At 40.8% G+C, this 18,019-nt stretch overlaps 2 protein-coding genes across 3 annotated transcripts; one reads left to right on the top strand and one right to left on the bottom strand.

Moving 5' to 3' along the window:
- Positions 1-1,669: 1,669 nt before the first annotated feature.
- babam1 (BRISC and BRCA1 A complex member 1) lies at positions 1,670-10,839 on the bottom strand. 2 transcript variants are annotated; one of them, XM_030728218.1, is made up of 9 exons: positions 10,710-10,839; positions 7,155-7,604; positions 6,997-7,055; positions 6,792-6,912; positions 6,529-6,607; positions 6,273-6,297; positions 6,015-6,144; positions 5,810-5,896; positions 1,670-2,927 (listed from the first exon to the last, which is right to left on the bottom strand). In XM_030728218.1, the coding sequence occupies exons 2-9, from the start codon at positions 7,587-7,589 to the stop codon at positions 2,727-2,729; spliced, it is 1,137 nt and encodes a 378-aa protein (XP_030584078.1). In that variant the 5' UTR covers positions 7,590-7,604; positions 10,710-10,839; the 3' UTR covers positions 1,670-2,726. The 2 variants fall into 2 exon arrangements, with proteins under 2 accessions (XP_030584078.1, XP_030584077.1); XM_030728217.1 differs by lacking the exon at positions 10,710-10,839 and adding an exon at positions 8,187-8,309 and having other exon boundaries at positions 1,671-2,927.
- Positions 8,817-17,314, top strand: ushbp1 (Usher syndrome 1C binding protein 1). The gene is made up of 14 exons (XM_030728216.1): positions 8,817-8,979; positions 9,931-10,154; positions 10,360-10,487; positions 10,751-10,914; positions 11,126-11,314; positions 11,523-11,770; positions 11,914-12,054; positions 12,194-12,282; positions 12,408-12,543; positions 12,700-12,919; positions 13,270-13,428; positions 14,655-14,740; positions 15,190-15,312; positions 15,441-17,314. Exons 1-14 carry the CDS (start codon positions 8,974-8,976, stop codon positions 15,604-15,606), a joined length of 2,079 nt encoding a protein of 692 aa, XP_030584076.1. The 5' UTR covers positions 8,817-8,973; the 3' UTR covers positions 15,607-17,314.
- Positions 17,315-18,019: the final 705 nt, after the last annotated feature.

Below are 18,019 nucleotides of genomic sequence, written 5' to 3'. Positions count from 1 at the left end.
CCATCCTACGTAAAGAAGTCATCCTTACACTGGACTGGGGCTGCGTGTTTTGATGCACTGAAAGCAAGTGAAGAAATTACAGCCTATATGTGTCAGAGAAATAATGACAGCCCCGGGAAATGTTAAACCTCCGAGGTCCAAGTGATCAACGATGACCCCACCCTAACTCTGAACTCTAACCCTCGCACGATGCTTTGGAGACGAGCTAAAAGGACTTTATGGGGCGAAGTAAAAAGCTTCTGTTGCATGTCAGAAGAATGATTGTCTTCTGATTGCCATTTGGAAGAGCAATTTTTTAAAAGAACAAAAATATTCTCAATACCATAAAGTTAACATTAGATTTAAGGTCATTAGTCACCAGAGATGACTTTGACCTCACAGAGGTAAAGCAGACTTTAGTAGACAATTTTTAAATTTGCAGAAAATGCTACAATATGAACATACACTCACCAGACACTTTATTAGTTACACCTTGCTAGTACTGGTGTGGACCCCCTTTCCCCTTCAAAACTGCATTAATTCTTTGCTGCATAGATTCACCAAGGAGCTGGAAACATTCCTCAGAGATTTTGGTCCATATTCACATGCCAGCAACTAAAGGCCCCAAAGTGTGCAAAGAAAACCACCATTACACCACCAGCACCAGTCTGAACAAGCAGTGTGGGTCCATGCTTTCATGTTGTTTACACCAAATTCTGACCCTACCAACCAAATCTTGCAGCAGAACTCAGGACTCATCAGATCAGGGTACATGTTTTCCAGTCTTCTGATGTCCAATTTTGGTGAGCCTATGCAAAATGTAGCCTCAGTTTCCTGTCATAGACAAAAATCTATTCTAAAAATTTCATTTGTAATCTAAATATGAATTTGACCTATGTCCAACAGAACAAAAAGGACAATAGCAAAATGTGAAGTACAAGTATTTAGTATTTGATTAAGTTTGCTTATGGATTTCTCACCGCTGACTTCACGTGATACTAAAAAAAAACTACAGGAAATATTACCCATCAGTGCCCTATTTAATTATAGCTGCTACAGACTGATTGTATTCCCCTGGTGGTTTATGAACAATATAAACCATTTAATGAGTAAAAGCAGAAAATACCAAACAAAAAAAAAAAAAAAATTCCACCATATCCTGTCTTGACCAAACACGGAAAGGAGTCATGGCAGTGGAGGAGTGAAGGAGTGAAAACAATAGGGACCTGTCATTCTTCAGGGACGAGGGAATAACAAATTCTCCCTGCAGCGCAGACACCCTGGATCCCGCCTCCAATGGCATCCACAGTGGTGACGTGAGGAGCAGTCAGGTCTGCCGGGGAAGGGTGCGAAAGGGGAAAGGTCCTCTGAGCCTGAAGCTTTCCTGCTCCCTATTGTCTCCCTGACAACTTGTCTTTAAGTAGGAAAAAAACTATTTATGAAGCACATTAAGAGTGACAGAAAATGACGAATCAGGAGAGAGACATTAGATAACATGGACAAAAGCAGGAAACCAAATGTCTGAAGACAGTGATAAGACACCTTTTAAGAAAACAGACTAGACATCTTAAAGGTGACAGGAAAACATATTTTTACTGCTAAAACAGTGATCAGTGATTCTCAGAGTGGGGAACAGAGCCACTGCAGCTCGGACACAACTAGGGAAAATATGGAGTGAAACTAAGCTGAACAAATATATTTGCAAGAGAAAAAAAAAAGTGCTGATGCTATCACGATGACCATTATTTCACTAAAATTCAGCTGCTTTCAAATGGTAAGTGAAGTCTCAGAAAAAGACACAGCCTCTGCACTGAATAAGAATCACTCTGCTGTATAAGTATATAAAAAAATTTGAGCAGCAATAATAATAAACAACAGTGAACATTAAGGCAGAAAAGCTTAACAAATCATCAGCACTAATTATAGCTTTTTTTTTAAAAAAAGTAAAAAGGTGCTACTTTTGAATTTTAAGTGTAGTGCTTATGAATATGAACCTGCTCCCACAGAACTACTTCAGCTCAGGGATTTGCTGCCATCTCCTGACAAAAACTTGACATAAAAAAGAAAAAAAATTCCACATACGAATATGACAAATGTCATAAAACAAGCATTATTTTAATCACCAGGAACAGTTTTATAAATGTATTATGTACATGATGTGTTTCATGTGCATCTACGGGCAAGGGGCCGTTTTTACAATCAAACCATATCCTGTTATTTCATTGCCTTTGTGACATAATCCCAAGTGTGACAGCTGAGAAAGAAAACAGGACATAAAATACTTCACAACAGGCATTATTACAGATTTTATGACATGTTATTTTAGGGTATACATCAGGGTGGCATGTTGGGAAGAAACGTGATTGGGGAGGATGCTTAGCAAATATTGATGATTTAACTTTATTTAGTTGTTCTTTGACAGTTCTTACTACTATTGTCCTTTTTCCTGGATTCTCAGACTTCTACCACAAGAAGACACTTCTGGTAATGTTACAGTAACAACTGGATCATTCTGCAGTTCAGAGTAAGAAAAATCTATGACTCATCTATTTCCACACTAAAACACGACTGAAGCTGTCAACTTACCAACTAACCCTAGTTTTTCCTTAGAACTCCACCTAAATCCCAAATAATACATGAGTTACAGCAGTTAAGGGGAAAAAAAAAAACTGTCATAATGTGCAGGAAAAACCGAGACGTGTGTGTGTGTATTTCAGAGAAACAAGGATTTTTAAGTGTGTCTCATTTTAGACTGTTGCCTCAATGTCCTGGGGGTCTTCCCCCTCCAGCAGGCTGTAAGACGCATGACTCTGGAAAGGCCTTTGTAAAGGGTGAGCCAGAAGTTTGGCCATGCAGTTGTGTAGCTCAATGGCAGGTCCACTTAGGGAAACCTCGAAGCGATAACACATTCCCTTTGAGTCCAGGTTACTGAAAGACGTGTAATTGTCCTGGAGAACAAGAAAATACTCAGTTTAAGGGTGTATATCAAATAAGACAGAATGTAAAATACAACACAATCTGCTTATACTTATTATCAACAAGCAAATATTAGCCTGACCAGTTTACTGTGAGGGGAAAAAAGAGGCCTATGCAGGTTTTTAGTGCCAGCGCAACAGTTTTGTTACTGCTGGGTGTGAACACAATGTGGAAACAAGAGTAGAAAAGTGGGTGCAAGTGAATCAGGTGTGCAAAAGCTCCGCAGGTAAGAATTTGGCATCACTGGTGTGCAACTTGCAGAAAAACATGTCAGCCTTGATAAAAGAAATTGATAAGCTTGGAGATGTAGAACTCCGATGGACTGGACAATTTGGAACTGGTTCTCAACTGGAAAACAGTTCTTAATTTCCATTTTTAATATATCTTTGGGGCTTTTTAGTCTTTGCTGAGATAGGACACTGGAGAGAAGACAGGAAAGCTGGGACAGAGAGCAGGGGCAAAACATGCAGTAAACTGCTTCAGAGCAGATTCAAACCTCTGCAATAGCCTTACAGGTTATGTTAGATGTTAAATTCAATTCATTGTCACTGTGCACACAAGGCACACATTCATCTAGAGACGAGCATCTGCGGTCATGCAGCCAGAGACAGGTGCTACCATTAGGCAATGTGGTTTAAGTTAGGGTTTAATCCCGAGATCCGGGATTCCCGGGAAATGCGATCAGAACCATTTCCCGTTTCCCGGGAAACGTTAGACGGGAAACCGGGAAAAAAGTCGCGCGCGTCGATTTGACTTTCAGAAAGAAAAGAAAGCTTCAGAATGTTAAATTTAAGGAAATGTTGAGAGAAGGGTTCGTTTAATGCGAAAAGCATTACTCTTCATTTCAGGCATGTTCAGCCTCCGTTTAAGGCTTCAGCTTCATCTCAAGCGTTTTAATAGAGGTATTACACAGTTGTGCTTTTTTCCTCTTTAATTTGTTGAAATCGTAGGCAATGTGTTTACCCTAAGGTATTTTGTATTATATAATTTTATATTATTATATATTGTTATATTGCATTATATAGCCTATAAAATATGCCTGCCCTGAACAATAAAGAAATATCTGTTTAACTTCGAGTGTTTCTTTTCCTCGTTTGCAGCCGCTTACTAACAATCATGAATTAGGATACGGGCCTAATGTGTGAAGAAATTATCATGAAATAGATTGCTTTAACATATTTCGCTTTTAAAATGGAGTTGAGTAAAATGTATATTTTTTAGGCTATAAGGATTGGCCAGTTTTTCAATAGACGATTCACAGCGAACCTACTTTAACCCTCAGACACGGTGTTATAAATTTGCTGTTGCCAGAATGGCAATGACCAAGTCGTAGTGCATTACTCAAGGCCCTGTGTTATGCCATATTATAGTGTAGTACGGTAGTTAACTTTTCAATGACTATTACAGCGTTCCACTGGTGGAGATATAGCCCAACAGATGTCGCCACGACAGCGTGGCTGAGCCTTTATCAATGCTGTGGAGATGAACCGTATTGTTTTGCACCAGCAGTTGTAAAATATCTTGGTATAATTCCATGTACAATGGAGGAATATTCGAATTATATTTGTTAAGGGAGTGTTGAGGAACGATACAACACCGCATAGCTCGAGCACTCGAATGTCGAGATGTAGGTTTTATTGCGTTAATCAAGCCGACGTTACCCCCTACTGGGCATAACAGGACATAGCTGGAAAGCTACCTCTACAATATCAGAATAGGTTAAGGCCGACACAGGCTACAGAAGGCCTAATTAAAATAAAAAAATAAATAAACTTTTTCCCGGGATTCCCGGGAAATGGCTCTTCATTTCCCGGGATTTGATCCATGTCATTTTCGGGAAAAATATTAAACCCTAGTTTAAGTGTCTTGCCCAAGGACACAACACAGCGCAGGGACAGGGGCTCAAACCAGCAACCTTCTGGCTGCAAGGCAAGCGCCTACCCACTGCGCCACTGCCACTTCTATGATGCAAATCTCCTGCTCCACCACATCCCAGAGGTGCTCTATTGGACTGAGATCTGGTGACTGTGGAGGCCATCTGAGTACAGTGAACTCACTGTCATGCTAAAGAAACCAGTTTGAGGTGATTTGAGCTTTGTGACATGGTGTGCTATCCTGTAGCCTCAGTTTCCTGTTCTTAGCTTAGAGGAGTGGCACCCAGTGTGGTCTTCTGCTGCTGTAGCCCATCTGCGTCAAGGTTCAACATGTTGTGTGACTGTCTGGTACCGACAACAGTGTCATGTTCAAAGTCACTTAAATCACCTTTCTTTCCCATTCTGATGCTCAGTTTCAACTTCAGCAGTCTGGCTTGAGCATGTTTATATGCATAAATGCACTGAGTTGCTGCCATGTGATTGGCTGATTAGATATTTGCATTAACAAGCAGCTGATCATGTGTACCTAATAAAGTGTATGGCATATGTGGTTTGTGTCATACTTAACTTGCTGCCTGAAGACTGTGTTCTCAATAAAGCACATCAGCCAAAGTGTACTATTGATGTGTAGTGATACTGACTGAAGTTTTTGACACACTACCTGCGTCTCTGTGCCACAAAATGAGTCATCAGGCGTCTCTAACTCCTTTAAGCATCAGCCCAGTGACTGTCTAAGGCTGTGGTTGGTTTGAGATTGGATACTACTGGATGCTATCATGTCAACATGAAATAAAATCTTTGATGAATGTTTCCAGCACCTTGATGAATCTGTGCCACAAAGAATTAAGGCAGTTCTAAAGATAAGGAAACAACCCGGTACTAACACGGCATGCCAAACAAAGTAGCTGGTGAGTTTACAGCATGGAGCTGCTACACATGGTTTAAACAGGTAACCCTTCATCATCAGCTTCTCCACTCACCCTCCAGCTAGTCTCATCTGACTGCTCTTCTACCCCGTTGTGTAAATAGACCACATCGAAGAAAAAATATGGCGACTGCAGCATTTTCTATAACAGGACAGAGAAACCCAAAATATACAGTCAGCAACAGGTCCCAGTAAAAAGCAGACATGTAAAAACTAAAATACAGACAAAAAGAGAGATGTCTCAGCAATACTGTACTTACACTAACAGCTTCAGAAGGGCTGAATTGTAGCTGCCCCGCATGACGGCTGTAGATAAGCACAGTCCGCACCACATATGGAGGTGGGATAGTTTGAACATTCTCCATCGACGGCAGCTCAATTTTCTGACGACTACAAAAGCAAAAAAATAGGCAAACACCTCAGCTGAAACATTCCCATGACACTTTTAACCAAAAACCAAAAAAAGTGCAGATTTACTGCAGGGTTCTCCAAAAGGTTAACAGTCAGACTGTACTTACATGACATTAAGAAGATCTTCTAGGTCTACAAAACGGTAGTTAAGGGTCAAAAATAAACATCTATGGCCAGTTTCCCGTTCATGGATTAAGCATGATCCTAGACTAAAAGGAAAAAGTCAATGAAGACCACAATAGGAAAAAATATTTAGTCCAGGATTAGACTTAATCCCTGTACGGGAAACTCTAGAATTTAGGTTTTAATCATAAAAAAATAATCTACTACCATTTTTTAACAGTCAGTTTCGATAAAGGATACTGAAGGACTCGCACACATTGGTCTCCAGGTCATACAAACAGCTGCACAGCTCCCTGGGATCAGAAGTGAAGCCTGACAGCTGAGACATGTCCACACATAGATTAAATGATGTTACATTAGGGAAGTGCATTCAACCTTAATAGAAAAAAACTAGTAAATACATCCCACCCAAACAAACAGCTAAAAGTGTGCTGAGTAGTTGATGGGTTTTTAAAAGGTAACACATAAGAGGACAGAAGATCCTAAAGGCTCTTATGACTCACCCACAGGGCGTCATCGTTGACAACCACAAGAGCAAACTCATGCCGTTTGTCAATCTTGTGTTTTGTTCTGACAAACATCTCAATCATCTTCTGGGATATGTTCAGAGCATTTGTTTTAGACCTAGGTTGAAAAACAGCCAAATTAGGCGGTTAGGCAGTGAAACGGTGACGATGGAGAATGAAGTTTTATTATGCAGCCACCTACCCGTTAAATGACTCCAACTTCGGCAAAGACATCTCTTCAGAAAGATCTAAGCAGATAATCTGTCATAAAAAAAAAAAAGACCACCAACAGTGAAAATTAAGACTTTTTTTCTTCTTCTTCTTGTGACACGTCAAATCAGAAATGTTATGTGGACCTACCACTTTCTCTGGGCAGTTTACGCGGGGCACTCTGAGCTGATACTCTGCCGGTGAAGGGACGGAGGTTGTAAGAGTGGGCTGTTGCTGTATGGATTTTGGTCTGTCTTTGGCTGACACAGTTGTAGTGGACAGCGGTACAGTAGCTCCCGCTGCAGCCACCCCACCTGCAGCCGCAGCGGGAGCTACAGCCTGAGCTGCAGCCGCTGAGATAGTGGTGGTGGTGGAACTTAGAGGGCTGTCGCTGGTCGAGGCTTCCCCTTCTCCCTCCACACGACTTCCCACAGCAGGCTGAGATATGCTGGGGTTCCCGTTGCCTCCGAGGCTGCCAGTGCTGCTGCGTCGGTCCTCGGCACCTTCGGGATTGGAGCGTGTCCGAGGTCTGAGCTCTACAAGACGCTCCTCTCCATCTGCTGGGCCAGGCTCTGGCGTGTCCATTGATCAAGGGGGAAGCTAAAGAAGTAGAGGTGATAAAGTAAATTTGGATGAGTGGCAAGTTAGTTTGTGTCTAAAAGTTTTCTAGCATTAACCAGTGATGAAATTCTTGACATTTAAGTCTAATAAAATCTTATTTTAGCTTTGCTTCCTGTCTATTCTTCCCACAGACCAACAAGTGCAGCTCCACCTAAAATCCTAAACAAGGACTTCTCATGAACTGCAGCACACCGCTTCTCTCGTTCTAACCACGGGCATGAATCTCAGATTTACACCACACAACTATTTACACAAGTTTTAAAATCACATTTCTACTTTCAAACATCCCAGTGCAAATCCATTCCAATGCAAAGTTTATTTTGCACAAAAGGCGTGATTCTCTCCATGTTAACTCAAGTGTATTTTGTAGATAATATTAAAATCTGTGGTGGAGAACATTATTAGTTAGAAAACCTGACTAAGTGCTAAAAACCACAACAGACAGAGGAGCTATCTTAGCTGCTCGCATTAGTTAGCTTTAACTGAAAAAATACGTCAAAGCGGTGATTCTGTGAACTAAAACACAAATTTAAGTTTGAAAGAAGAAGAACACCTACGTACTTAATTATTATGACACGTCTTGGATTTATATACGGTAACAACTCATTGAGAACTGCGAAATAGTCCAACAACGAGCTAACATTTGTTTTGAACGGATACTTCCTCAACGGAAATGATACAATCAAAAAGCTACAACGTCAGCTTGGAATTGTGGGTAATGACGTTTTTGGCTTGTGGTGCGTGAAACAGATTTTCTGTACCTAATAATATACTTTTTACTGCAGTAGTAGTATTAGTAGCATAAGGAGCTCTGTTTGAGTTAACAGATATAGCCATGCATGAGTAATTGATGGATTTATTGATTTACTGAGTCTATTGACACGGTAAATTTCACTATATGTTTTGCCATTACTGTGCAGAATGTGTTCAGAATAAAAATATAACTTGTTCATATATATATATATATATATATATATATATATATATATATATATATATATATATATATATATATATATATATATATATATATATATATCACATTATAACAAATAGGATAGTTCACACCTCTAGTCATAATCAGACATGGAAGCTCTGCGGACAAAACAGGAAAGGACTCAGAGTGAAAGGGAATGGGTGTGGATGGCTTTTCCACTTACTTCACCCATCACACTAAACAGTGTCAGGCAGACATGCAGAGGACAGACTTATTACAGACACAGACGGACTCTTGGAAAATATAATTGCACAAAATAGCAGGACGGAAGAACACGGTTCCTTCATTTTGTCAAATTTTTTACACACGTCATAAACTGAGTCACTACTGCAGCAACACAGATCAACAAGTATGGAGGTAAGTTATGATGACATGATTAAGCAATTGCTTTTAAGATCTGGTGGGATTTGGAGCAGTATAATTCCAGTAAAGTTCATGCAATGTGACAAAGTCTTTAAGTTTGTAATACAGTTCAGATGTGTGATTGGTAAATGCCTAATACAAACGTCACATGTTGCTCTAATGTGATCTATATGAGAAGGACTGCTGTTCACAGACTTGCTGCACATTATTTTAAAAGCCTTTAAATTATTTAATCTGCACCATCAGTGTGAATTAGAGCAAGACTTTTGACTAGTAATACTTTGGCTGTTGTTTGAAAGCATGCAATTGACACATACTGCCGTCAAAGTGAATTCAAGACACTGAAATGCCACAAATTTGAAATCAGAGAATTGGCCTGACAATGTTCTTTTTCCCATGCCTGAATGACTTTTCTGTGACACTGATTGGGAATAGTTTGATAATGAGGATAAAGAATTTCAAGTATGTTGCCAACTCTGGCCTGCACCATATATATGTGTATTATTAAAAAGATCTATGTCTTTAATCATTTTTTAAAATATTTCCACACTACATATAGTTGTAGTTAATTAGATAATAAAAGAGTTACATTTGTTCTAATTTCACGTTTGAGATTTATCCAGCATTCTTCATGAAAACAATAGATGGTTTGGTCCACAAATATTTTCTTGGCAGGAAGTTGGATGTCAGGATGTTTTAGTTCCCTCCTTTTCCGTTGCTCAGAACAATAGCTGCTAAACATGTTTGGCTCAAGAGCATAACAGATTTTTAACATTAATATACTATATGATTTCATTATTTTTGTTAGGGTCACTGAAAAATGCTTATTCACAGGCAAAAGGTTGCCTACGTACACCGAGTGTGATGTGCACACAGAAGTGACAGTTTGCATGAATATACAGAAAAATGTAGCAAAAGTCCAAACACAACTCCATGTTTCTGCAGGATTCCAGGCGAGCCAGATGTGACAGTCTGGATGCTGGGTCAGGATGTGAGAAGGAGGTGATGAACCCAGGTGACTATATAACCATCTACCCTGAGGGTTCAGACCCTGCGGTTACCCTTGAGCCTACACCAGCAGAATTGGCTCAATGTGAGGCTGAAGTGGGCACCCTGCTCAGCATCATTGCTGAACTGAACAAGAAGATGGGGTCACTAAGAGCTCCAAGGTAAGTAAGGCACGAGATGCGATGGCTGGGTTACTGCGGCATCACCTTTGACTTGACTTTGACTTGAATACTAATACCATCCTTACAAGTTACCTAAAATCTGTGGATTTGTATTCATTCCTGTTGGTGATACCACACATATTTTCACATTAATAGACAGTTTAAAATTCAACTTACAGCTTGTCTGAACACACTACCCTTGCAGTGAACCAGATGACACAAGACCACCGGGCCCATCCAGACCTTTGGTTCCAGACCTTCTGTCTCACAGACTGGTTAGAAGCAGCCCAGAAGGCAACAGTGCAACATCCAAATCTCCAGTGACTGACCAAGGTTGGCATTACTGTAGCATAACTCTGTCTTCAGCAGGCCTTACCAGTTTGTATGCCATGCACCTGCATGGTATTCACATTGTCCTCCAATCCAGAAGCTTCTGACTGATAATTAAAGTATTGTATAGTATTTGCAGTGTAAACTTGAGGTCTTGTAAATTATTACAAGTTTCTTTATTTCAATGGCAGATACTGTAAGTTTGTTAGAGCAAGCAGTACATACCACTCTGTGCTACCGCTGCACCTTTGCTTTTCTTCCACTAGGGGGCAGAGGCGTTGTCTGGACGAAACTGCAGGAGGTTTTATCATCAGTGGAGGACTCCATCAGCTTCAGAAGGACCTGGGCAGCCCCCATCACTGCTTCTGACCAGGAGAAGCACCGAGAGCATCTGCGAGCAGCTCAAGAGAACTGGGTTAAAGCCAGCCAGGTATGAAATAAAGACAAAAAAAAAAAAAATCATAATTAGCAGATCTATTATATCATTTACAGCTGCAAATTCCAATAAAAAGTGCTTGAGGTCAAATATACTGGCTCTTTGTTACCATTCTTTGAGTCAAAAAAAATATGTAGCAAGTTTTAATGGACCGTTTAAGAGAAAAATATGTCATTGTTCAGTAATTCTGCTTCTTTTGTGGCAGATACTGGAAGACATGGAAAGAGAGTTTGGCATTTCATGCCCGTTGAGCCTGCCAAAAGACCAGTACCAGGAAGACCCTCTGGATGGGGATGAACGGGAGTATGTACTCAGAAACACACTGCAGGGTCACCAGGAGGAGCTGCAGAGAGCGCAGAGTACCATCATCCAGGTGGAAGAGGAGAAGAACAAGGTGGGAGAAGCTCCTGATAGCTTCTAGTATGAATATAGTTGCTAGATGTTTATGACAGCACAGGGACAATGTCTCTTTATTAGCCAAAATTAATCCCTTTCAGCTAACAAAGACACACTAAACACGAAACACTACCCAGGTCATGTAATTAAACACAATTTAACAGACTGACAAGAATCAATGCAGCTGCCTTTCTCTTTTGTTTCAGTTGGTTGGTCTCCATAAGGCCTGGAGGTCAGGCAGCCACATCCCTTCGTACCGGTCCACTGCTGGGGCCCTAAGTCCAGACTGGGCCTCTCCTTCCTACCCTGGTTCACCTTTACTCCACAGGAGAGCAAACAGAGTTATGACACCTCTGACTGTGGGTGGAGATGGATCTCCACTGGGCTCAGTTAACTCAGGCAGTGCTTGTCCCAGTCCCCTCAGCCTAGAGTCTGAGACAGAGCGACTGAACAGGTGGGAGTGAAGAGCCGCTCGGGATGTTTAAGAGTTAAAAAGAAAAAAATCTCCTACCACACACTGTTCGCACACCTCCTCTCTGTATAAATGTATGTAAAGACGTCTAGATACAGATACAGGTTTTATTATGATTATGGCAGATACATCGAGAAGCTGAAGGCCAGAAATGAACGTCTCACTGCAGCTCTAGAGCGAAAGAAGGGAGAGTCTGAGCAGATCAGTCTCACACTAAACAGACTGGAGTCCAACTGCTCGGCCCTGCAGATGGCTCTCAGATACTGGTACAAATAAATATGTCTGTGTCGATGCTCAATGAGTTCTTTATCACCTGTCAGAAATAATTAGAATACACAGGTCAGTCTAACAGTACTAATTTGGGTTCATCCAGCAAGGTCATATTTTGCTTTTTGTGACTGACAGTGAGGAGTGTGAAGAGGCCTACAGCGAGCTACTGTCACTTTATGATGCCAGGAAGCAGCAAAGCAGTCCTCTGCAGAGTGTCTCAGCAGGTGACTGAATACCGAGTTTTAATACTACTCACACCCAAGGGCACTCAGACACTGACAGCTACAATATATGCCTTTCAAACAGGCATCAAACACAGTTGGGTTCACACTTTTTCCCCTCTCATCAGAGCCAGTCAGTGACAGACAGGAGCCAGACAGTCCATTAGCTCAGCTGAGGAAAATGGGAACTGAAGAGCTGTCCACCTCCTTCTCAACAGCAGGGGTCACAGAGGAGACGGAAACACAGAGTCACACAGGGCAGAGGTGACGTTTTAAAATGCTTATGCACAATAAAGCAATGGTGGAACTACCAAAAGATTTAGAGATCACAGTGTAGGAACTTCACGCTTTTTGTAATCAAACATGCAAATATCTTGGGCTATAGTTTTATCAGCTTGCTCACCACAAGTATCCCCACAGGACACCCAAGCCTGAGGATCGGGAGGCAACTCTCCGACAGCAAATTGAGCGCCTAAAGAGGGACCGGGCAGCCATTTGTCTCCCTAAGCCAGGTCCGGGAGTAGAGAGCAAACTGAGCCCAGCTGGACAAAGATGGGATCATGTGACTAAAGACAACACCAAAGCTCCTGATAACAAGAAGGAGAAGGCGTCCTTGTTTTATGAACTTATCTCAGTCAGGGTAAGAGCTGTGTGTTCACAAGTTTGCATGATAAAAAGTTATAACATAAAAATATATATAAAAAAGGGAAATTGTGAGATTAATTCTGAAAAAAGGGTTAAATATTTGTTGTACTGCATACTTTCCTTGGCATACGGTCCTAAAACACATTGCTTGGCATGTACTCTAAATACAGATGCAGCATATTTAGTATATAGCATATGAAACACCAGCAACACATCTCTGAAGTCAATCAAAACTGTGCTTCTACAACTGATATGTAAAATTCCCTCACCATAGCTTTACCTATGTAGCGTCTGCTATTCCCTCTTTAAATATCCCCGGGTTATGGCTTGACTGTTTTTGTTCAGGAGGAGATGTCAGATCTGCGAGCTTTAATCCGACTCAAGGAGAAAGAGCTGAGGTGTCTGGAGTGGAGTTTAATGGGCCAGAAGACTCAGGAAGCAGCTGGAGTTTTCATCCCAGAAAGCCTCAGAGACGAGGCCGAAGATCGTAAGGCCGAACAACAGGTAGGACATACTCCTGCAGCAGCATTGCAGAGTTTTTTTTTCTTTCTTTCTTTCTTTTTTCAAATTGGCAAATAATACAAAGTCAAGGTGAAATGAACAAGAGGGAGCAGGACGCTGGTCTACTGTGGCAGACCCGATTCAAATATGGGTGCCCCACATGGGAAATCACACATCTACAAAAGCAGAATCCCTCCAGGCCAAGAAGGATATTTTGGTTCCACAAGGTCTTCTGCTGGGCTGTCCTGTCACTGCAGCACAGATTCACACCACTCCATGCATCTCTGTCACTGTCAAATGACAAAGAGTGGAACAGCTCCTTTAGCTTTCTATGACTCTGACTTAAGACCCCGTGATGCCCCTTTGGCTCGAGATTTTATCATTTTAATAGTTTTTCCTGTTCAGACCAGTCAAATTTGACATGCTGCATGCCGCCTGATTTCTGCAGCTTTTATAATGTTCAGCCATTTCAACTAAAATCTCATACTGTTTAATAAATGCTTCTGTGTGCATGCAGACTCGAATCCTTATTATTATCACCTTATTCTGGTTCTATTGGGGACATGTAAACATCTTACCCCGATTTTGTTCGGGTGGATCAGATCCAAGTGTTTATCTTTTGCTGTTGTTGGTGAAGAACGTGATGGCTGACATGGTGAATGAACAAAACAACTGGATGCTGTACTGACCACGTATGAGTGGTTTTGAATTACTGGGTGTCAAATCCATTTCAGTTCCACATGCAGCCCAATTTGATCTCACACAGAATAGACTAGTGAAACCACTGTGCGATAACCTATATTTAAAAATAAAAGTCCACATTTCCCCCTTTCTTTACTTTAAATAAGTACAAGTACAGTCCTAAATCATGAACCATCCATCTACAATACAAATGATGACCATCCTGAGATTTCATAAGAAGTGGGTAAGACTCTAAAGGCTGATTCAGACAGATGAACCTTGAAGCCTCTGGTGGGACATTTCACTCCCGGGTTTTAACCTCTTTAAGACTCTGAAATTTTTCTAATGAAATCTGAGGTAGAAAACCTTATTCTTTAGCTGAACTGCTGTTAACAGCGTGTGAGTGGGGATTGCATCACTGTTAGGCGATGAGAATCTGAAAAGCCTAAAGCCAGCTTTAGATAAAAGTGCACATACACCACAAGAGAAATGAATGGAAGGGGCCTTTTTGACTTTCAGTATCATCCTAATTGAATGTTTTGTTTCAGAATTCAGCTAAGCTCGGTTGTGATGGGGACATTATTGGTTATAGAACAAGACCCATTCTGAAAGAGCTGCAGGCAGTCCTACAGAGGTGAGGCATTAAATGGGGGTTCGATTTTGCTTTTTCAATACACGATGGTATTATATGGCCTATTATATGGCATTATATGGTGTTTTGTGTCTTAACAATAAAATCTGATCATACCTGGTGGATATAATCAGGTTTGAAAATGCGTCATACATCTCAGCCATCTCTTGGCTGCCTTTAAACTGTTGCTTAGGAACGCTGCAGACTTTGGACATAAAGAATTTCTGTTTCTCCCCATGTGGTGCTTCAGAGAGCACCCTTTTTCTCTTCTGACCTAGATTGTTGAATACTTTTAAATAAAGCATTGCTGTTGACACAATGCGTCACATTCCCTCTAAGGCCAAGGACGCATATTAAATGTGAGTTTGTGAGTAAACATCTTTTGTGCTTCAAGCAAAATGAATAACCTGACAGCATGTTTTCTCCACTGACCTCACGTCTTCTTTTTCCAGGGAGCAAGCCTTGAAGAAGAGACTGGCTTTGGTCCATGAGTCACTGAATGCAGCTGTCTCAGACAGTGCCTCCCACAGGAGGGACAATGGAGAGCAGATAGCTCGGCTCACGCAAGCTCACAGGTGAATAGAATAAAAAAAAGCTACTGAATATACTGGGTTTTTTGGGGTTTTTTTTTGCTGTTTCTTCAAAAGCCCGTTTGTATGTCTTCAGTCAACACTAAAAAGTGATTCAGATCTTTTCATTCCAGCAAAGCCTTGAATTCGTACCGTCAGATACGCAGAAAGTATCGGGAGCAGGTGTGGAGGCTGGAGCAGAAGTTGGCGGCCATGATGGAGAGTCAACACAGCCAGAGCGGAGCAACAAAAGCTGCAGAGGAAGCCTTGGAGTGGAGGAGGGAAGAGACTGTTCTATGAGACATCAAGTCTTCATTAAAAAAAATGAGCCATCTTTATAGCCAGAGCTTAACAGCTACATATAAAAATATGATGAATATAAGCTTCCTCTGTTATCTATTTTATATTAGATGCTTATATTTTTTGCCTTTTTCTGGCCCTGTAAAGAAATATCTATTTATCTATTAATCATGAATGACATCTGGCACTTTCTATGGTTCTCGGGAGGTAAAAATAAAAAAACGAAGGGGACTCATTTCTGCCTTTTCAATTTTTGTAAGACTGACCAGTAAACTGAATTGGACTCCAAAGCTTAACTTGTCTAAAAGGACGCATTCCTTATTTGAGACAAACAGCTGTCATGCAGTCATTGCTGTGCAAGCCTGACTCAATGACTGAGCCCACTGTGGACCTCAGGACTGATTTCAAGAGTCCATTTTCCTGTAAATGCCAGCTCTATAAAGCCACTTCCAGGCAACCTTCCTCTCAGGACAAAGTTCCAACAAGGGGGATTGGGGGGGGGGTGTACAGATCTTTGGAAATGTCTTCCTCTTATATTCGTGCTTTAATCCCAATATACTGAGTGACATGCTCCTATCTTACAATGAAAGTTCCCTGGATGAAAATGGATAGTAAGTGACAGAATGAGCATTTAATGATGGTGCCCAGCTGAGTTAGAGCTTTAGAGAAATGAATCACACGGCAGGGAAATTAGAAATGTTTTGATAGTGGAAATCTACTCCTTGTCTTTTTTTTTCTAAGAAAATGTAAATGCAATCACTAAACACATTATGTGAAAGCAAACACTGATGAGAACCTGCCACAAAACAAGCTAAGAGTACTCCACCAATTAAACACTGCAGTTCCATAAAGGTGTACAATTAAAACAATAAAAATGAACATGGTGGATGCAAACATTTTGTCATTTTAAACTCATGCATTCCTCATCTGTAAGCACATCTACGCTCTTAGTATTAGATTTAAGTGATTCCCGTAATTCTACCACTACATCCCATCTAGCAGTTCCCCTAGAGTCAAAAAGAGCTTCATAAAATCAAAAGCAAAACTATTTAAAGATATATACAATGCATATGTTGAGGAAGTATTATATTTTTTAATTATTAATTCCAAATTCAGTGGACTGACCCTTTAAGTGCCTAGCTTATTCATCTTCTCGCCTTCCTTGTCACCCACTCGTTCATATTTCAATCTTTCTGCCTTTTCTTTTCATTTCCTCCCCCTCCATCTCCATCTCTCACCCCTCTCCCTCTTCCAGTTGACACTGTGCCCTGACCTACCCGAGCAGGTTAGCTGCAGCTGTGACTGCCGGTCAGGAGGTTAAGGCAAAGGTTGAGTGTCACACCCACAGGGTCACAGTGATGCCTGCCTGTTGTGTTAGGCTGTGAATGGAGGGTTCAGAGCGCCAGACGAGTTGGCGAGCCCCTGACGCTCTGACTCCTGCTTGAGCTCGCCCTTTACCGAGCAGAGGTCACAGCAGAGGGCCCATCCTGCTGCTCCCCCCATACCTCCAGGTCACCATCGCTATTGTTGTAATAGCTGCCATTAGAGCAGATGATACAATTATCTTTCCATTTTGTGTTGCCGCTCTCTAAGATCTATGTTAAGCTTCTGAGTTCATCAAAGGTTTTTTTAGATGACATGATTGTTGTAACCTCTGGGTGACTCTTGTATCAAAGGCAGCACAATAAAGCAAAATGTCTGATGGAAAGAAAAGGTTTTTATTTATTTATTATCTTGCATGGATCAAGGGTGTGTATCCAAAAGTTTTATTTAGGTACCCAAGCCCTTCAATCATGAAATCATATTTAAATTATCAAAATAAAAGTAGCAGCAGTTTATTCATTTTAACAGCTTCTTATTTTTTTAAGTAATTCATCACATGATCATTCATGTGAACCATTCACTGCCCAAATAACTTGCCACTGTAGCAAAGTGGAGCAAAATGTATATTTTCATTTCAATTATAATGGAGAAGTAAAAAAAAAAAATACCATACAGTAACTGCAGCACTAAGTAAATGTACTATGTTTGCTTTAACTGAACAATTACTGACCTATGTGGCTGCAATACTATTGCCTGTAAAAACTCAACTGCTACACACAGACTTCCAAATCTAGGACTTACAACAAAAAATGTTTTCTGAGACTGTTTTCAATGATACAGAAATGTCTGCATATAAATTTGATGTTGCTGAAATTTGTAGAGGTTGAGCTCCTTTTTAATATCCGCCTCTTGTTGTTTAAAGAGTCATCATCCATCCATGTTTAAAGATGTGCGCCTTTATTTATGATGTAAGATTTCTTATTCTTTTCATGAACACGGACCAAACCAAAATGCTCTCCTGCACAAACAGATTCAAATGAAATTTCAGACCCAGTCACAGTCTCTGCAAACATACAGAAAAAGGTATCTA

Source organism: Archocentrus centrarchus, chromosome 4 (assembly GCF_007364275.1).
Source record: "Archocentrus centrarchus isolate MPI-CPG fArcCen1 chromosome 4, fArcCen1, whole genome shotgun sequence".
Classification (NCBI taxonomy): domain Eukaryota; kingdom Metazoa; phylum Chordata; class Actinopteri; order Cichliformes; family Cichlidae; genus Archocentrus; species Archocentrus centrarchus.
This window is presented reverse-complemented; position numbering and strand designations above follow the sequence as displayed.